At 40.0% G+C, this 18,037-nt stretch overlaps 1 protein-coding gene across 2 annotated transcripts in view; it reads left to right on the top strand.

The window, feature by feature from the left end:
- The window catches only part of LOC149021371 (coiled-coil protein), a 75,011-nt gene that overhangs the window by 27,800 nt on the left and 29,174 nt on the right, over positions 1-18,037 (top strand). For both annotated transcript variants that reach the window (XM_089149609.1, XM_089149610.1), the window contains 4 exons: positions 4,259-4,348; positions 4,609-4,695; positions 4,914-4,997; positions 9,725-9,844. In XM_089149609.1, the coding sequence (XP_089005735.1) occupies positions 4,259-4,348; positions 4,609-4,695; positions 4,914-4,997; positions 9,725-9,844 (381 nt within the window). The remainder of the gene's footprint in view (positions 1-4,258; positions 4,349-4,608; positions 4,696-4,913; positions 4,998-9,724; positions 9,845-18,037) is intronic.

The raw sequence follows: 18,037 nt of genomic DNA, 5'->3' as shown, positions 1-18,037 counted from the left end.
TTCCTCGTTAAGCACTCTTGGCTCTCCAAATTTCCGGTCTCCTATGCCTCTTTCTTTTCTCCTAGTCTCTCTGACCACTCTCTTTGTCTTGTCCATCTTGCCCCCCCTCTTCCTTTGGCCCTAAGCCTTTTAAATTCTTTGATATGTGGTCTTCTAATCTTGATTTCCCCTCCATTGTCAAAGAAGCCTGGGATAAGCCTGTCCATTGCCACTCTCTTCCTCTCATTACTTTTGCTCGTCGGCTTAGGAACACTAAGGAAGCTCTCTGGCTCTGAAACTCCTCCACTTTCGGAAACATTTCCTCTAGGGTCTCCAAAAGTCGATCTAATCTCCTGAGAACCCAAACTCTCCTCCAATCTGATCCCCTCAATCCTTCGTTGGCGGATAATGAAAAGGACCTTTCTTCAGAATTATCATCTCTCATTTCCCTCGAAGAAAGTTTCCTCCGGTTAAAAATGGGGATTCCAATATTGTTTTTTTCCATCGCTCCCTTAAAGCTTGGCATAATCATAACTCTATTCCTGTTCTCCTCTCTAGCAACAACACTTTGATCTCCGACCCTCCTGGAATCAAAGCTGAAGTTGTTTCTTACTTCTCTAATCTTCTCTCTCCCTCTTCCCTCTCGATTAGACCCCCTCTCTCCCCCGACCTCATCAACAAATTCATTGACCCCCAATCCCTCTCCTCTCTCTATTCCATCCCTTCCTATGATGAGATCCTTCAGGCCATCTGGTCCCACAAATCCAATTGTGCCCCTGGTCCGGATGGATTCAGTATGGGTTTTTTCTTTAGTGCTTGGGATATTATCGAGGATGATCTGATTTGCACTGTTCGTAGCTTCTTTCTCAACCCTTCCCAGCTCTTTTCCGTTAACCAAACTTTCCTTTGTTTTATTCCCAAGAAGGCAGGTGCCTCCTCCCTTTCTGACTTCCGCCCTATCTCCCTCTAAATCCTTGCGAATCAGCTCAAGAAGGCTATGCCTAACTTGGTTAGTGCCAACCAAACCGCTTTCATTTTGGGTCGTAGTATTGTGGATAATATTCTTCCTTGTGCAGAGATTGTCAAGGGTTTTAAGATATCATCTCATTCCCTTGCCACTTTCCTCAAAGTGGACTTCCATAAAGCTTTCGACTCCATTCGCTGGGATTTTATTAGTGTTGTTCTTTTTGCCATAAGGTTCCCTCCTTCCTTTATTCATTGGATTGAAGTCTGCATCTCCACTCCTACCTTTTCCATTATCACCAATGGTTCATTGGCTGGTTTCTTTCCTTCCTGAGTTGGGATTCGTCAAGGATGTCCCCTCTCCCTTTACCTCTTTTCCTTAGCTTTGGAGGTTCTATCCCGCATCCTCCAATCCAAGACGGACCAACTCTTGATTTCTCCTATTCCCAAATGCAAATCCCTCAATCTCACCCACCTCGCCTTTGCTGATGATTTCATGATTTTCTCCATAGCCATTCATAGTTCCATCTCCTCTATCTTATCCGCCCTCAACTTCTTCGAGTCCATCTCTGGTATCAAGATCAACCTCGACAAATCCACCATTTTCCTCTCTGGGGTCTCTGATACTTTGCGCTCCAATCTCCTGAATCTTTCTGGATTCAAGCCATGCTCATACCATGTTGTCTACCTTGGTCTTCCCCTTATCCCCGGTAGACTTTCTCGCCATCACTGCTCTCCCATGCTGGATCACATCCGGAAGAGTCTCCAACTTTGGAAAAGCCGGCTTCTCTCTTTTGCCGGTCGAGTGGGGCTTATTAGGTCTGTCCTCCAATCCTCCTACCTTTATTGGTGTGGCATCTTCCCACTTCCCAAGTCTATCTCATTGGCAATGGAGTCCATCTTCTGTGCCTTTCTTTGGAAAGGCCATGAATCCTTGCATTTCCTCCGCCCCATCAGCTGGTCCAACATCTATCGGCCTAAAGCTGGGGGGGCCTAGGAATTCGAAGGATCCAAGATGTCAACTCCGCTGCTTTGCTTCGACTTATTTGGAAAATTGTTTCTAAACAAGATCCCATTTGGGTCAATTGGGTTTATTCTTACCTCAAATTGGACTCTTTTTGGACCGTCCCTATCCCTTCCAACCCTTCCTGGATATTGAGGAAGCTCTTTCTTTTCAGACCCCGTTCTCTCCCTGCCATTACCACCCAAATTTCTTTGGGCCTCTCCACAAAGTTTTGGCTAGATCCATGGCATTGGATGGGTATTCTCCTCACTCTTCTTCCCCCCCTCCCCCCGCACTGTCTATGACACCCGCATCCCCAAGTCATCCCTCTTATCGAATTTCATCACCAATGGTTCCTGGATCTCTCCCCCACACCTTGGTCTCACACAAGTCTGGAACTCCCTCCCCCCCATCATCCCCTCCACCCATGATACATTAGTTTGGGTACCCTCTACCACTAAATCCTTCACCACGGCTTCTGCTTGGATCTTGGTTCGATCCCCTCCCCTTCCCCCACTTGGCCCCCCTAGTCTGGTTCAAAGGACACATTCCCCATCACACCCTCACCCTTTGGAGAGCCCTAAACCATGCTCTTCCAACCCAGGCATTCCTTATCTCTTGCCACATCCTTGCAAACCCCAATTGTATCCTTTGCTGGACTGGTACTGAGGACATTGAGCACTTATTTTTCTCTTGCCCTTTCTCCAGCTCCCTCTATAGAAAACCCTTGCTTACATTTGGCCCCACTCCCGTCGCTCATTTGAGTTTGATCTTGATCGATCTTGGATATTGAGTAACTTTCTAGGTACCTCTATTTGTGACCGGATGGGTAAGCTTGTCTTTGGTGCTATGATCCACCATCTTTGGTGGGAGCGGAATCTCAGGCGTTGGACTTCTTTTTCTCGACTCGATTTGGAATGCGATTTATTTTGATGTATCAGCTAGACTCATTTGTATTCCCCATCCCCCGGTTGTTGACTCCCCAAGGAATAGGCTCATTGTTGTCTCCTGGTTTCTCAACTCCCAAATTATCCCTTCTCCTTGATCCTTTCCAGTTTGGATCTTTCTTGTAGTTCGGTGTTAGTTCTTTAATATTATTTTATATTCATCCAAAAAAAACATATTTCTATTTGTTGCATGCTTTTGGAAGGTAATGCATCATTAATTATCCTAAACTTCAGTCTAAATGCATGAAATGGATGTAGCATTCTCTTTAAAAAGTGAAAATAAAATAAATTTTTTTATTTTTTGTGTGTTTGCAAGTAAGGTGGTCAGAAGATGATTGGTTATAATTTTGGAATCAAAGGCATTTTAAAGAGTTATGTTAAATAACCAAGGGAATTCAGGCTATTCATAAGGGACTACAAATATGTCTGCAAAAAGGATTCCTGAATGTCTCTATAAGATCTGACTTGAAGCTGGCAATTGACATGATCAATGGGAAAATGCAGGGGCCTGGAAACTACAACCTTTAACGGGGAAACTTCAGCAACCTGCAGCCTCCCTTCATGATTACGAATTTTTGTGTGTGTGGGGGGAACAAAACCAGCCAGGACTACATGATGAATATTCAGGTGTCACATGCTCAAGTGAAGTGGGAACGTACGGATTCTCCTATAGAATTAAAGGAGCTTATCCAGAAGGATGCGGAATATGAAATTCATTATAGAAACTAAATATGATGGGGATTTCCGAGTTTGGGGATTCTGGGTAAGAGGGGATGCCCTCTTTTGCAAGAGTCTCCTTCCCTCAGTGGGGTGCTTAGGAACCTGCCTTTCTCTGTACGACTGTACTTCTCTTTCTTTATCTAATATGAAAACCACTTATCAGAAAAATAATAACCAATGAACTCAGAAAACATCCCTATGTTAGAGTATGTTCCACTAAAGGTTGTCCCCGAACTATCTTTGAATACAATTTCTTATGTCATAATGGATGGAGGAGTATGCGAAAAACTGAAATTCTTGATATGGTTCCACGGAATAAGGAGTTTAATCCTTTTTATACCTTTCAATCTTGGGCTTTTAACCTGGTTCTATGAGTTTGAAGTTTGAACCCATGGTTCTATTTGTTGAAGTATTCGATAAACAGTTTCCTGGAAAGGCTTTTGTTACTTTACTTTATCTTCAATGTTGAAGTGTTTGTTGTTGGACAAAATGCTCTATTTGAACTCATCATCTACTTATGTCAGATTGTGTTGATTGTTATGGCCACCTGTGTTGAATAGATCATGATTTTTTATCCATATGTGGTCATGAAGACAATCTGATTGATTCATGAGTCCTGGACTAATAAGAATAATATTACTTGTAGGACGTGCTTCCAATTCTAACTGAACTTCGTCATGTAATTGACTTGCAAATGGAACTCGAAGTTCATGCTGAGGAAGGGAATTTTTTCAAGGTGAGTTTGATCCTATTGCTTGAAAGCTCTTTTTTTTTTTTCCATAAAATTTGAATTACCAGATCTTTTACCTTCACATGTCAGTTACTGTGTATGTACATAATCAATGGATACTAGCTCATTAAAATTTTCGGACATGGTTGTGAAAAATGTCATAAATCATCATGTCCCCAGTTCATTTCTTAGATAGAATCTGTCTTTTTATGTATCTTTCCTGAAGTAATGTCAGCTGAGCTTTCATCTCTCAATATTTTATGCAGGCATTTCAAGTCCTCTCTGAGTATTTGCAGATTTTGGAGAGTTTTTCGGAGCTTTCAGCTGTACAAGAAATGGGTCGTGGTGTAGAGGTGAACTTTCCACAAATTAGGAAACTCTTAATAGATTCACTTATATTAAATAACATTTAGAAAGCTATCTGCCTATTTCATTTGCTCACCACTGTGGACTGGTTCATTTGGATTGTATTTTCCTTTGTTAGCTCGTGCTTTCTTTCTCTTTCTTGTCCATGTTGTTAACAAATTAACAACTAAGTGTAATTAGTTCATTCTATTCTTAATATCTGCAGGCTTGGCTAGCAAAGACACTTCAAAAACTTGATTCTCTCTTATTGGCCGTCTGCCAAGAGTTCAAAGAGGAGAGCTACATAACTGTCAGTATATCCATCTCTGGGAGTAAATGGATCGTTCTTTTGTTTTGATGGGTACAGAGTGTCAGAGTCTATAGTTGGTGTGCTATTTTATATATTTAGCATCTGCATTGTTTGCTGTTTTTCCCCCCTTCATCTTAAATTAATGAGCTGTTCTTATGTTTTCAACATTCACTTGATAATAGAATTCTGAAGGGTTGATGACCCAACCCCGCTATCTAAAGGTCTAGAACCTAGAGTTAAGTATAGAACAGCGAAAAATCTAGAACCTAGAGTTCTGTATGTAATGGGATTTTTTTCTTTCTCTTGGAGGCAATATCCTGAGCATTCCATTGGGAAAGTGGTGAAAGTGGGTTGGTGAACAGAGTTTACTTTCACAGTGAGAAGACTGAGGTGAAGCTGATTACTAATTTTGGGAATTCGCGATGGTCCATGGACATCATATTAGCCCAATAGATTTCTTTCCAACTGGAAGGTTGGAGAGATTATTGTGGCAGGATTGCAGGGTGAAACCACGGGAGAGCTTAACCACACATCATAGACTATTGGTCTTGGATGTGTATCTCACTCCAGGAACTCATAGAAAGTTATGGTTAACTATACTAGTATAAGGTGGTGGAGCATAAAAGAAGATCATTTGAAGTCTTTCACTAAGTAGTCAAACATGGAAAGTGGTTCTTTGAAGGGGACACTAATTTGATGTGGAATGAGATGGCTGTGTATTAGGAAGGTGACTAGAGATTGAATTGAAAGGAAAACACCATTCCTATTGAGAGACTTGGTGGTGGGATGGAACCATCAGAATAAGATCAAGTTTTTAGATCTCCCACCATGGTCTTAGACTAAACATATATTAATCTGATAGCCATAGAAGACCATTTAAGCCATCAACAAAGCAAAAACAAAAAAATGTGAAGTTTGGAACAAGGCTTGCAAAAATTTTCCAAAATCCCCAATGGAGGAGCAAATGGTGTGATGGAAGTTAAAAAGAAGGGACTGAAATTGGGTGAAAAATGTGTTGAAACTTGAAGGCACAAAAAATCAACAAAATAGGGGTTGGGGGGTTGAGACAGCCTCAGGGAAAGCTGCGAAACCAGTTGAAACCTTCAAAATCTTGTAGGTTTCAATTTACCCCAGATTTTGTCTCGGTTTTCTAAAAAACTGAGATTTTGACTGAAATTTCGCAAAGTTTGCTCAGAATTTGTATCATGAGTTTGCCATAGGAGGATTAACGCTTTGTGGGGGAACTGTGGAAGTGGTGGCTGGTGTGAAGGGCGTAGGGGTTGGTGGATAGTCATGACCTTGATTGTTGTATCTCCTTTGGACAACAAGGATTCAGCTCATAGTGAGGCCTTATCAAATATGTTCCTAATGTCATGTACATCCGTCATTCTGAGTGCCATCTGGATCTCATTCTTTAAGCTAAGCTTGAATAGGGTCATAGTCTGAAGTTTGTTCTCTCTAGTCCATGTCCCAGACTCTAGGGAGTCAAACTATTGGATATAATCTACTACAGACATATAAACTTGCTTTAGGGGTGGAACTGCTCCTGTAACCTGGTTTTGTAGTGCTTGTGTAGGTACCTCTCTATCAGTTCTCTTCTTATCTGGTTCTGCATTGTAAGTTCCCTGCCTTCATAGTATGGTTTCCTTTCCGTTGTGTTCCACCAATCTTGGGCAGCACCTACTGGCTTGGTTCGAGCCAACCTTGTCTTCCTATCTTCTGATAGATCATACTAGTCAATGTATTCATCTAGGGAAGCCTTCCAATCATAGAAATCCTCAACAGAACCATTTAATTCTTTGAGCTCGAGCTTGACTTTGTGATTGTCTCCACCCTATCCTTCGGTCCTGTCCTTCATTGAAATAGGATCTGATGTGCTGTTCTAGTGTGACTGTAGTTTTATAGGGTCTTCCTTGGGAGGTCTTTCATTAGTTTCATACGGATCATAGATGGGGTTTTCATGTCTGGATTCCCTGGTGCAACCATTCGTCTCTTGTTCTTTTCTAGAATCACCTGGGGGAACTGGTGTATAAGCTTCAGTGTCAGCATCCTCCCTATTCCTGTGAGTCCCACTAGTTTCTTGGAGTAATTATATGAGATTTAACCCGTGGAGGAGTAGATGATACTCTACGTGGCTGTTCTAGTTGAGTCATCCTAGTTGTCAGACCTTGCAGTTGTGCTAAAAGATCTGCTATGGTTTTTCGTCTGTTCTAAAGCCTTGGATCCTGCTGATTCATCCATAGCTCTGATACCACCCTGATGTAGTTCACTGGATGAGGGCCAATAAATCAAGTATCCTTGATGAATAGCTGGCAACTTAGGGTTTACAAACCCTGTGGCTACTGAATTACAGACTGTTCAGGGGGTTAAGGTTTTGTGGGAGGGGTGTAATATGTTCAGCTAGGATTGCTGAAACACATGTCTGAACCTTTCTGAGTTTAAGAGGTTCTAAGGTATTGGAAAATTAGGGTTTCAATTTCTAGGGTTTTGAGGAGGGGGTTAGGGCCGGCTGGACTGCTACTTGTAGTCGAGTGCTAGGGGAAGTGAGGGGATGGTGATCCTTTAAGGGAATTTGATGGTGGGAATTGGGAGTTATAGAATTTGGGGTTGTGGGAGGAAGAAGAAGGGTCGTATGGTGTTGGGGGGAAGTGGGCTAGGTGCGATGGAAAGGACAAAGGAGGGAAGGCTAGGGATGAAGGCTTATCAGTTTTAGGGGCTGTGGAGGTAGAACGAATGAAAGAGAAACACCCAACCAAGCAGCTGCAGGAATTCCCTGCACTTGAAAACCCTAGAATCCTACTTGTTTCCTTGATCTCTGCTGTAACTCTCTCTGCACTAATTTTATTCATCAAAACTGTTACCTAACAAGCATTAGGCTGTGTATTTGTAGCCTTTATTAGACTACTCCTAATAGTACTCAACTTTGAAACATAATTTCAAAAGGACTTATATTTTAAATAGAACTTCTACTTAAAATAGGACTTCTACTTATCTTCTCCTAGGCTGCTCAAATAACAAACTAAAAATAGAATTAGATCCTGCTAAATTTTTGAATGTAACTGGACCAAGCTGGGTTCGACTGGGACTGCCTATTTATTTGCAATTATAATGGGCAATGTATCAATGCCATTCAAGATGAGGTTGTTTGATGTATGCTTTTTATTGATGATATTGTTGTAGTAGATGAGACACAAGTGGGGGTTAATACCAAGTCATTGCTATTGAGAGCAACTTTGGAATCAACTGCTTGTAAACTAAGTAGAACAACGATTGAATATCTAGTGTGTAACCTTGGTTGTGAATATCAAGGTGGTTACAGGTGTAACTTGATGAAGGAGATTACATAAAGCGGTTATTGTGGGTACCTTGGCTCAATCATAAATAAGGAAGGTGATATTGAGGATGATGCTTCCCACATAATTAAATTGGGGTGGATAAAGTGGAGAGATACATCAAGGGTTTCTTGTGATCACTGTATTTCTTTAAAGCTCAAAGGAAAATTCTATAGGAACGTTTTATGACCAGCTAAGATGTATGGTGCAGAGTGTTGGGTTGTTAAGAAGCATTATATAGATAAAGTCAGTGTGGCAACCATGATGATACTAAGATGGATGAGTGGCAAAACTAGGAAGAATGAAGTAAATAATGATCATATTAGAGCTGGTTTGGGCATAGCTTGGATAAATGATAAGCTACGAGAAAGTCATTTGAGGTGGCATGGGCATGTTCAATGGAGGCTTTTAAATGCCCCTGCACAGAGGATCTATTTAATCCCAATTGAAGTAACTAGAAGAGATACCGGCTGACCTAAAAATAACCTAGGAGAAGTGGTGAGAAAGGATATGCTTGGCTTAGGCCTTATATCTAGTATGGTCTCAAATGGAGCTGATTGGAAGACAATGATCCATGCTGCTGATCCCATTTAGTTGAGATGGGCCTTGTTTACTTCCTGGAGAAATTGAAACGGTGCAATGGAAGGGTTTTATGATAGTATATGCCATTTGCAATCCATGGAGAGTTTGTAATGTGAAAGAAACAGAGAATCTTCAGTGAGAAGTCAAGAAGTATCCCGGCCTATACACCACATATCAATTCTTTTCTTCTCATAAAGTGTTCTGTTAATCATAAAGAATTTGAGACTTACAAGGAATTGTCATTGGTGAACTGTGGTGGAGTTTAGTCAATATTAATGAGGATGCTACATGTCTATTGGTTATGTTTGCCTATTTAAATTTTTTATTAAATTTCTGATGGTGTAGAGTTTGTGGAAAGGATAAGCAGCTCATACGAGCATGGAAACAATTCTTTGTCGTGCAGATAACCTCGACCAAACCCTGCTAGTGTCCCCCCAACCCCCCGCCCCCCCAAAAAAAAAAAATTACCTGTTTTTCAACTTCGATTAATTTTCAGTTTCTGGCTGGTCTAAACTTTGGTGGTGACGAATGTTTATCCTTGCATGAGTCAACAATGATTTCCCGTTTTGGGCCTTTGCCTATCAGAGCTTTCCTGCCTCTTATCACCTTAAGTTCTTTTGCTTCTTTCTGTCACCCCTTTAGGTAGAGAGAGTGGGAGGCACTTCAGGATTTTGTTATGTAATTGAATTGATATATGGCATGCATCATCTGGCAATGCTTTTTGTGTCCTTGCATAATGTTTGGTTATTTGTGTTATCTATGACATCTTATCTGCAAATTTGGGGTTATTTATATTATCACATTGCTGGACAGGTAGTAGATGCTTATGCATTAATTGGGGACATAACTGGTCTTGCAGAAAAGATCCAAAGCTTCTTTATGCAGGAAGTTCTTTCAGAAACTAATTCTGTGCTGAAGAATCTTATGCAAGAGGTAATGTTTTCTTTCTGCAGAAGTAGTATGATTCTTGTGTTGCTGCATTAATACTAAATGTTTTGTGCTAAAATATCAAGGGAATTATCACAAATCTAAGGTCAAGTGCTACGTTTCCTTGATCTGTGATGGTATCTTGTAGTGGTGTCAAAAGCTAGCCTGCACTGGTGGGCTCCTTTGGAAATTGGAACCAACCAGTTAGTAATGGTCCAATGCTGGGCCAAGACTAATTCTTATTCAGGTGTTCATGGTGGTTGGTTCAGTCCTGGGAAACTGATCATTCCCTATAACACTGTTATAGGTTGATCAATTCATTCCAGTTAGAGTATGGCTAGCGTAATTAGCCGATTTAGTCAGCTGATGCAGTAATGGATGGGGCCTTATGTTGGTGGGGAGCCCTTAGTATCTTGTGCCTCTTTGATTGTGGACTCATTCTGGCTGCACTGGTAGGGAACAGGGATCAGTGACTGGTCCATCTGAGGACTGAGCATAGGTGGTTGTCTGTTTTTGGTCTTCCTGCAGTTTGCATGCTATATTTTCTTCTGCTTTAGCTGGAGGCTTGGCTTGGCCTCTCCCTCCCTCCCCCTGCTCCCCTCTCTTTGCTTCTTCTCAGTGTTTTTCTCTCACCTTCTTACATCACTATTTTATTGGTTTGTTGTTTTTGACTTGTTTATTTGCTTGAAACCGATGGTATTTAGGTTCAAAATCATATTGAACTGATTTTAGAAATTTATAGATTAAGCAGCTTTGGAATCAAGAGGCTTTAAATTAAGTAGAACAAATAAAGAATATCTAGTTTGTAACTTTGTCATGATTGGGCAAATGATGAGGTGGTGAAACTTGATGATAAGGAGATTTTTCAGAGTGATTGTTTTATGTTCCTTGGTTCAATTAGAAATAAAAGAAGTGATACAGATGATGATGATTCCCAAAGAATTGAAAATAGTGTGGATGAAGTGGAGAGGTGTGTCCGGGGTTTTGTGTGATCGAGTATTCCTTTAAAGCTTAAAGGAAAATTCTAGAGACCGTCGTTTGACCAGCTATGATGTATGATGCCAACTGCTAAGTGTTGGGCTGTTAAAAAGAATCATATAGATCAACTAAGTGTAGTAGAAATGAGGATGCTAAGATGGATGAATGGCAAAATTAGGAAGTATAAGATAATGAATGATCATATTAGAGTTGGTCTGGGAGTAGCTTAGGTAAGTGATAAGCTATGAGAAAGTCGTTTGAGGTGGCACAACCACTTTCACCGGAGGCCTGTAAATGCTCCTGTACGGAGAAGTGATATAATCCAGATTGAAGGAACTAGAAGAGTTAGGGGCGGACCTAAGATAACCTCAAGAGAAGTGGTGAGAAAGGATATGCATAGCTTATGCCTTGTAGCATGGCCTTAAATAGTGCTAATAGGAAGACAAGAATCCATGTAGTCGACCCCATTTAGTTAGGACAAGGCATGTTGTTGTTGTCTTATAGATTAAGCTTGACCAAACAAATTACTAACAAATCGAGTCAGTTTGGTTTTCATCAGCTATTTCAGTTTTTGTTCCAAGTTGACGTCCTTACTCCTTAATTGTTATGTAACAATACTCTTTTTTGATGAACAAATTGTTAATTGGAATTTTCTTTTTAAGGGGTGTGAGCTTACAGAAACAGCTTTCTTTAAGTTGGGTGGTTGTGTTTTATAGTCTTTGCCTAAGGATTGTTGGACCGAAAAGGTAGATAATGCAGCTTTAGCACCTATTTGAGCTTATTTACCTTAGAATAAGTCTAGGATTGCATTGTACTGGTAATGGGCCTTTGACCCATAGGTCTTGAGTTGTAATGTGTCTCTTTATGGGCAAACCAGTTTACTTCAAGTTAAGGGCAATTAGGTCCCTTCAATATGTAATTAGTTCTCTTTTATTCATCCCAAGAGGAAAAAAATGGTTTAAAGTTTAGAGTTAGTTTGGCTCAGCTACATGGTTGACTAGTAGTTTGGAACTCATTTTCAGATAGATTGGAGTAAGAATGTAGTTTGGACATCTATTAGTTAGCTTAGATTTAGGAGTTCAATCTGAATAAGGGCTTCAATTAGTTTTTAGGAGTTCATTTCGAACAAGGGCTTCAATTGGTTTTTAGCTTTTATTTAAAATTTTATTTTGTAAAAGGCTGACGTATACCCAATTGTGGAAGGAAAGCTTGAAGAATCAAGTTTTCGACATAGAGAACTCGCGACTGAGATATCGATTTCTCCAATTTTGAGACGAATTCTAATGAGAGACCTGAAAATTACCCCAACTCGACTGAGATCTCGGTCTAGTTGAGATGTCAGTTCGACAAGGGCTCTCGGTCGAGACTGGGCCCTTTTTACCAAGTCTCGGTCAAATCGTCGATCTCGCACCCCTTGGTCACCTCTAGACAGTAGCCTCCTAGCCCCTTTTTTGGCTGGATTTTTTGTCGGAATCTCGCTGGGTCTTCAGCTGCAACACTCCTAAGGATTCTTTAGCTCATCTATGTCAACAAAACAACATCAATCAAGGACATTTGAAGGTGTTCTTCAAGCAGGGCAGAATTTCTTCCAAATTTAACGAAGTTGTATTGTTTTATTGAGTACTGAACTAGTGATATCGGATGAAATTTTGAACAATTTAAGTTATTTCATGTGTCTTATCTCTTGGTTTTTCATTTGTATCAATTAATGGTTCTTGTTTTATGTTTTATAACATTGCACGTTCATTCCTGAAGTATTTTGGTTTCAAACTTAGGATCGAGTTGAGACTCATATATAGGCTTGTTTTCTCACAAATCTAAGGCCATCAATGTGTTTAGAAGGCCTAAAATATTTTTTGTTGTATGGGAGAAAAATATGCATGATGTGGTCTACAATATATCCAATTGTTAGCTTGTTGCTCAAAGTAAACATCCAATTTTTTTGCCCGACTCTTTTATGTAAGTGAATAATTCTCATATCCGTTAGTTTGTTCACTTATTTACCACTTTTTTGACTGCATCGATAAATTAATAGACTGATGATATGTATTGACTTGTGTAGGATTCTACTAGGAGTCCAATTAGAGTTTGTATATGAGTTAAATTAGAGTTTGTATTCATGTAAAATTCTAATCCTTGTAATAGTATACTTTCCACTTAATTATAAATTGAGGGCTTGAGATCATGGATTGATAAGCCATTCTACCAACATTGTCTTTCACAACATGGCATCAGAGCCTAAGTTCGATTAGGGAAGAGAGAAAAAAAGAGAAGAAAAGCAAACCTATCGCTCGTTGTTGAAGACCTACCTCCTTCTTCTAATTTTTTCAAATCCATTGCAGTTCGTCAAACCTATCGCAAACCCATTGCTATTCTTCAAACCCATTGCCTTCTTTTTCTGGCAGTCTTCAAACCTATCGCAAACCCATTGCTGTTCTTCAAACCCATCGCCTTCTTTTTCTGGCAATTCCACATTTTTTTTACTGGCAGTTCTTCAGTTCTGCTGCACTACAGTGAGTTCGATTAGAAAAGACCAGCAACAGAACAAAAAGGAAAGAAGAAGAGCAGAAGAACTCCGCAAATCCAAACTCCATCTCCATCGCAAACTCCATCGCAGTTCTGAAACCAGACTCCATCTCCATCTCCATCGCAGTTCTGGTTTATAGTCTCTTACATCTTCTTCTATCTTCTTCTTCTGAGTTTTGATCAATCTCTGCAACTCTACCATCGCCTCCACCAGCCTCTGCCATCGAACCAGGTAACCCCTTCTAAATCCCGTCTCCCTTCTTAAGCTGGCCCTTCTAAAAACCCCATTAAGCCCACCTGGACCAAACCAGACCACATTTCTAAACCATATTTTGTTCCCCAATTCTCCCATTAAGCCCACCTGAACCAAACCAAACCACATTTTTGAACCATAATTTGTTCCCCAATTCTCCGGTTCAAAATCCTATTTTGTTATATATAATTATATATATATATATATATATATATATATATATATATATATATATATATATATATATATATATATATATATATATATATATATATATATATATATATATTGATGTTTCAGGGGTTCATATTTTTCAGAGTTTATTTGTTTTAGTTAAAAGAAAAAAAAAAGAGTAGATCTGTTTGAGTTGTTTGGCTATTGCATTCTGCGACATTGCTGTTACTTCGGAAGGGTGAAGATTGAACAACTGCAGATAATTTTGTCAACATGACAACTATTGATGATACTCCTGCTCCCACTGGCTCCGAAAATTACCACACTCTTCATCATCTTTCGGTAAGATTTGATGGGACAAATTATTTGATTTGGTCCCGATCTACTTACTTGATTATTGCTGGAAGAGGACTTGTTGGACACATTACGGACACCACTATCAAACCTACTACACAGGCTTTTCACAGGATAAATGGATCTCGAATGACTCTCTTATTATGTCATTTCTCTTGAATTCCATGATTCCAAATATTGCTCGTGGATATCTATTACTTGATACTGCTGCCCAAATCTGGAAGGCTACTACTAAAACATATGGACAGTTGGGGAATGATGCACAGGTTTTTGAGTTACGAAAGAAGCTTCATGAGACTACCCAAAAGGAACTAATTGTGACCCACTATTATGCTGAGTTGCGATCTCTTTGGCAAGAGTTGGATCATTATGAGGATTATCACCCCACTAATCCAGATTATGTGGCGACTTATAAGAAGCACATTGATAAGATTTGAATATATGACTTCTTGGCAGGTTTGAACGTGGAGTACGATCAAATCAGAGTGCAAGTCTTAAGTCATTCTCCTTTTCCTACACTAGAACGATCTTATGATTATGTTCAGTGTGAGGAAAGTCGTCAATTAGCCATGCTTCATACTCCTATTATGGAGAAATCAGCTTTACAGTCTGTTCGCACTAAATCTGATCCGGCTAAGGAGATTGTCAAGTGTGAGCATTATCACAAACCATATCATATCAAGGCAAATTGTTGGAAACTGCATTGGAAGCCTGCTGATTTTGAGCAAAAACGAGCACAAAGAAAGGGAAAACCAAAGGCTAATCTTTCGAGACAGTTTCCAAGGACACCCTTTGTAGACGTTGGTTTTTCAAAGAAGGAATTTGCTACTTTGCGACGTATTCTGCAGTCTTTTACTGCCGGTACAGCCTCGACCACTGCTTCCTCTACTACCCATACCAACTCCTACCTTGCTACTTCAGGTAAAACTAACTTTTACTGGCTTTTAAGCTTCTTCAATTTCTACTCTTTGGATCATTGATACAGGAGCCACAGATCATATGACAAGTTTATCCACCTCTTTCTTACAATATTCTCCAACTTCTGGAAAGGATAAAGTTCGAATTGTTGATGGCTCCTATTCTTCCATTGCTAGAAAAGGAACCATTCAGCATTCTCCATCACTTTCTTTGTCTAAAGTTCTACGTGTTCCTTCTTTCTCTGCTAACTTGCTCTCTATCAGTAGTCTTACACATGACTTGAATTGTAAAGTGATTTTTTCCCATCTTATTGTGTCTTCCAGGATCTGGTCACGGAGAAGGAGATTGGATGTGGTAAACTAAACAATGGACTTTATTTGCTCGAGCCAATTGGAGAATCTACATCTGCTTTGACTACATCTTCTAATCCGGTCCATTCGATAATATCAGACCTTCATCAGTGGCACCGTAGGTTAAGTCACCCCCCTCTAAGAACTCTTAAGAAAATATTTCCTAATTTGGTTTCTTCTTGTAATGAGGATAATTTTTTTGGTGAAGCCTGCATTTTTGCAAAGCAGACTTGTTCTACTTATTTACCTTCTCTTCATAATAGAAAACCTATTCCTTTTATGCTAATTCATATTGATGTGTGGGGTCCCTGCCGACGTGTATCTATTATTGGCCATAGGTACTTTGTTACTTTTATTGATTGTCACTCTCATTCTACATGGATTTATCTTTTAAAACAAAAATATGAGGTTTTCCGATGTTTTCGTGATTTTCATAATATGATTAAAACTCAGTTCAATGCCACTGTGAAGATCCTTCGCAATGACAATGGCACAGAGTATATTGATGGTGAATTTCAAAGATATCTCTTTGACTCTGGAATAATACATCAGACTAGTTGCGTTGATACGGCTGCCCAAAATGGGGTTGCCGAAAGGAAGAATCGGCATCTCTTAGAGATAGCTCGTTCCATTATAATTGTTATGAATGTATCTGACCAATACTGGAGTGATGCTATACTTACTACTTCTTACTTTATGAATAGGATGCCTAGTAGAATACTTGGTTTTAAATGTCCTAATGAGATTCTTTTGGGAGCCTCTTCTTTTGTTGTTCCCCCAAAGGTTTTTGGATGCGTGTGTTATGCCAGAATCACAGCCCACCAGAGTAAGCTGGCTCCCCGCGGCCTACACTGCATATTTTTGGGGTATTATGCTACTCAGAAAGGGTACAAATGTTATCATCCTCCTTCCACGAAAACCATTGTATCCATGGATGTAATTTTTCATGAGTTTTGCCCTTACTGTACACCTCTCAAGGGGGAGAGTCCTAGAGGAGAGGTGTTCTTTTCGACTCTAGGTCTTCCTATCATAGACCAACACAACTTAAGAGTCCCAGAAGAGTTTCTTGACCGGGGGGAAACTTCGGCCTGTTTAATTGAGGACTCTAATCCTCCCCCTTCGATTTTTGAACCATGTGATGAACCTAGCCAGGGGGAGACCACTCTTGTGAGACACACTGTTGGGGTCTTTCAAAACCAGATTGACCAGAATAAGGAGGTACAGACTTATCAGAGGAAGAAATACAACCGGCTAAAGTAGGTGGAGAAAGGTGATACGTTACCACTTTAGTCTCTTGCTCCAGAATCAGACTCTACTGCTCCCCTTAAGGTATCTTCTTCTGATCTTCCTATTGCTGTTAGAAAATGGGTCAGATCTTGTACTCAACATCCTATAGCTAAATATGTTTCTTATAACTCTTTGTCTGACTCCTACCGTGCTTTTATATCCTCTCTGTCATCTGTATCAGTTCCTAAAAGTTGGCAGGAAGCCTATGCTGATAAGAGATGGAAGTCAGCTATGGTAAAGGAAATGCAGGCAATGAAGAAAAATGAAACTTGGGAGCTGGTTACACTTCCTCTAAGAAAAAAAACCACTGGGCTGCAAATGGGTATTTGTGGTTAAACAAAGTATGGATGGATCAGTCAACAAGTTGAAAGCTAGACTAGTTACAAAGGGGTTTACCTAGACCTATGGGATTGATTATCAGGAGACCTTTGCCCCTGTTGCAAAACTAAACATTGTCAGAGTAATGATGTCTGTTGCTGTGAACAAAGACTGAAACTTGCACTAATTAGACTTAAAGAATGCCTTCTTACATGGGGAGTTAGCAGAAGAGGTCTATATGGAAATCCCACATGGTTTCTCCAATGACAATACCGCTGGGGGTTGAAAGCTGGGGGGGAGGTCAATTTATGGGTTAAAATAGTCACCTAGATGCTGGTTTGGACGGCTCCTGGAGGCAATGACTTCTATTGGGTACAAGCAAAGCAATGCTGATCATACACTATTTTTCAAGAAGTCAGGTACTAACATCACACTTCTCATTGTTTATGTAGACGATATTGTCATCACAGGGAATGGTGGTGAAGAAATTCAAAAGTTGAAAGACTTTCTTGGCAGAGAGTTTGAAATTAAAGATCTAGGGATGTTACAGTATTTCTTAGGGATTGAGGTGGCTCGATCAAAGAAAGGTATATTCCTATCCCAAAGAAAGTATGTCCTAGATCTATTATCAGAAGTGGGAATGTTGGGGTGTAAAGCAGTTGATACCCCTATTGAAGTTGGAGCTAAACTTAAAGAAAAAGAGGGAGAACCAAGTGGACAAAGGAAGATACCAAAGGCTGGTAGGTGGGAAGCTTATTTACTTGTCCTACACCATTAGGTGGAATGGTGTCTATCAATTATCTGGTGTTTAGGGATGGTGAGCCAATTCATTCATGATCCATATTTAGCTCATATGAAGGGTTGTTACTGAATACTACAATATTTGAAGGGAACTCCTGGGAAGATACCAAGGAAGCTATACTTGTCCCACACTGATCACCCACTAATAATCTAAAAGTGGAAGCATACACCTCGATGCAGAGGGACTCGAAGGTCTGGATCTCCTAGAACGAAGGAAGTCAATTTCAAATTAAATGAGTT

This window comes from Hakea prostrata, chromosome 3 (genome assembly GCF_041222555.1).
Source record: "Hakea prostrata isolate BN-2017 chromosome 3, UWA_Hpros_2, whole genome shotgun sequence".
NCBI classification, from domain to species: Eukaryota; Viridiplantae; Streptophyta; class Magnoliopsida; order Proteales; family Proteaceae; genus Hakea; species Hakea prostrata.
Note: the sequence above shows the minus strand (reverse complement) of the source record. Positions and strands in the feature narration are given on the sequence as shown.